General features: G+C 48.9%; 1 protein-coding gene across 1 annotated transcript in view; it reads right to left on the bottom strand.

Moving 5' to 3' along the window:
• Positions 1–877: 877 nt before the first annotated feature.
• The window catches only part of LOC123077556 (wall-associated receptor kinase-like 20), a 4,927-nt gene continuing 3,046 nt past the window's right edge, over positions 878–2,758 (bottom strand). The window contains exon 4 of the mRNA XM_044499840.1: positions 878–2,116. Within this exon, the coding sequence (XP_044355775.1) occupies positions 1,041–2,116 (1,076 nt within the window). The 3' untranslated portion in view covers positions 878–1,040. The remainder of the gene's footprint in view (positions 2,117–2,758) is intronic.

Genomic DNA, 2,758 nt, shown 5'->3' with positions numbered 1-2,758 from the left:
GAGAGAGCGAGAGGGGGATCGAGGGGGAGTGGGGGGTGCGGTAGGTGGCTAGGGTTTGGGGGGAGTGGATAAGGAGGAGTGGGGGAGTGGCCGGCTGGGCCTTTGCCCAGTTGGGCCGGTGGCCTGCTGGGCCGGACCCCGGGGGGTTCTTCCTTTTTATTTATTTATTTGTTTTCTATTTATCAGTTTTCTATTTATTTTCTATATATTTTTGTTTTATAAAATATACAAGTAGTACCTAAATTAGTGTTACAAAATACCCCAATGCCACAAAAAGTTTGGTGACAAAATAAAATAGTTTAGTAATTTATTATTAGTAAAAGGCATTTAATTAATTATTTTTGCTACTGTTTAAATCCTTATAGTTAATTTAAGCATTATATAAAAGTTTGGTTTCTCCACCATAATTGCTTACGATTTATTTGAAATAACCCGAACATTTTAGTTTTAATTTTTTGAAAATTTTGTTGTTTGCTTTTCTTTTGAATTTGAATTTGAATCGGTTTCGAACTAACGCGAGATTAGCAAGAGTAACTCTGGTGATGTGGCATCATTAGCAGAGGTTTACTGTAGCTTGATTATCCGGGCGTCACAGTTGGATCACTAAACGTTGTTACTCCTCCCCCTTCCGTTTGCCCCGACCCCCTTCTCGTCTTTGCCTCTAGAACCCTAGTTCCGAGTAGGGAAACATGACGGGGGAGACGTTAAGAGTAAGGAAAGTGGTTTTGGGAAAGTTTATACATACTTCCTTTGTTTCAACTAAAACCACGACACTTACTTTAAAACGGAGGGAGTAGTAACGCGGCAAGGGTGAAATCGTCGAGAATTTGTGTAAAGGAGTGCCTAACTAAGGTTGATATTGTAGATGTTGATATTCTTTTTGACCTGGAACAAGACCTCGTATATATAGATGACAAAAGGGAGTAATTGTAGTGCTCCTACAGATTAAGCGTCATTTATCTCAACCCTATTACCCTAGCGTACAACATCAAAGACATGCATATGGTTCGATCGATGTATCATGAATTCACTGTCATCGATCATGCGTTTTGCTGCTGCTCTACGACAGCGGCCCCAGCCTCAATGTTGATGATGTACTCGATCTCGTCGGCGACTTCCTTCATGGACGGCCGGTTCTGCCGGCGATCCTCGAGGCAACCGAGCGCCAGGAACCCGAGCGCCTTCATCGTGTCGAGCTCCAGCTGCGTGGCGCGATTCTTCATTGCCGGGTCCACCACGTGCAGGAGTCGCTCCTCGTCCGCCGCCCGCTGCACGTGCACGGCGAGGTTGACGTCGTCCTCGCCACGGCCGAAGTCGATGGCGCGCTTCGCCGTGAGCAGCTCCAGCAGCACCACCCCGAAGCTGTAGACGTCGCTCTTGTCCGTGAGCTGGTAGTTCCTGTAGTACTCCGGGTCGAGATAGCCCAGCGTCCCCTGAGCGCAGGTGGAGACGTGGCTCAACCCGGGCTCCGCCAGCCGGGAGAGGCCGAAGTCGGAGACCTTGCCGTCGAGCTGCTCGTCGAGGAGAATGTTGCTGGACTTGATGTCCCGGTGGTAGATGGGCGGCGACGCGGAGAAGTGCAGGTAGGAGATGCCCTCGGCCGTGTGGCGAGCGATGGCGAGGCGGCGGCGCCACGGGAGCGGCGGCCGGCTCATGGCGCCGTAGAGGTGGTCGGCGAGCGTGCCGTTGGGGACGAACTCGTAGACCATGAGCGGCTGCTGGAGGTCGACGCAGCAGCCGAGGAGGCGGACGAGGCTGCGGTGGTTGACCTGCGACAGCACGCGCACCTCGTTGAGGATCTGGTCCGTGGACTTGGTGTTGCCGAGCTTGGCGCACTTGACGGCGACCAGGGTGCCGTCGGCGAGCGCGCCCTTGTAGACCTCGCCGTAGCCGCCGACGCCGAGGAGGTTGTCGCGGGAGAAGTTGGCCGTGGCGCGCTTGAGCTCGCGGCTGGTGAAGTTCTTGGCGGTGCGGCCGCTAGAGTTGTTGGCGTTCAGGATGTCCTCGCGCTCCTTGGTCAGCCTCTCCCGGGCCAATTGGATGCGCCGCTGCCGCCGGTAGAGGAACAGCCCTGCCGCTATCAGTAGCAGGGCGCCGCCCAGGCCGCACACTATCCCTGCATTGCAAATTTACTGCTCAGTTTGATCCAATCCAGTGATTAAACTCAGGAAGGAAATTCTAGTCGATTGAGTTAAAAGCAGTTAGGTGTATCAGTTTTGCTAAGTCTCAATTTGATTTTGCATGGAGATTCGTAAAAATATTTTCAGTTTTTTCTTTTTCTTCTTACGTACTATATCATTTGACTGATACTTGGTTAAGTCTCAGTCGACCGAGATCTAGCCACACGCTATGTGTATTCCTAGTCTCCGATTTTGTTCCGGACAGAGCGACGGCTGCGTTTAGCAAGCCGTGCTGAGAAATCTGCTCCTTTTTTTCGTCTACGCAATAGTTTGTCCTAATCAGAAATGTTTTACTTCCTCCATTTCATAATGTAGTGTGTGTAGATTTAAAAAAATCAAACTTTGATCATGTTTACAGATAAAAAAGAATTAGAATACGAAATGCATATCATGAGTTAAGTTTCTTATTGTATATGTTTGGTATTGAACATATCGATAGTTTTTCTTCATAAACTTGATCAAAGTTTGCTAAAATTGTTTGTCAGAAAATCTATATGTACTACATTATGAACGGAGGGAGTATAATACATGTGCATACATAAGCCAATAAGTTTAGGAGTAGTTGTCCATTAACAGTT

Source organism: Triticum aestivum, chromosome 3D (genome assembly GCF_018294505.1).
Source record: "Triticum aestivum cultivar Chinese Spring chromosome 3D, IWGSC CS RefSeq v2.1, whole genome shotgun sequence".
NCBI lineage: Eukaryota > Viridiplantae > Streptophyta > Magnoliopsida > Poales > Poaceae > Triticum > Triticum aestivum.
The sequence above is the reverse complement of the archived record's forward strand: the minus strand, read 5'-3'. Positions and strand labels throughout refer to the sequence as shown.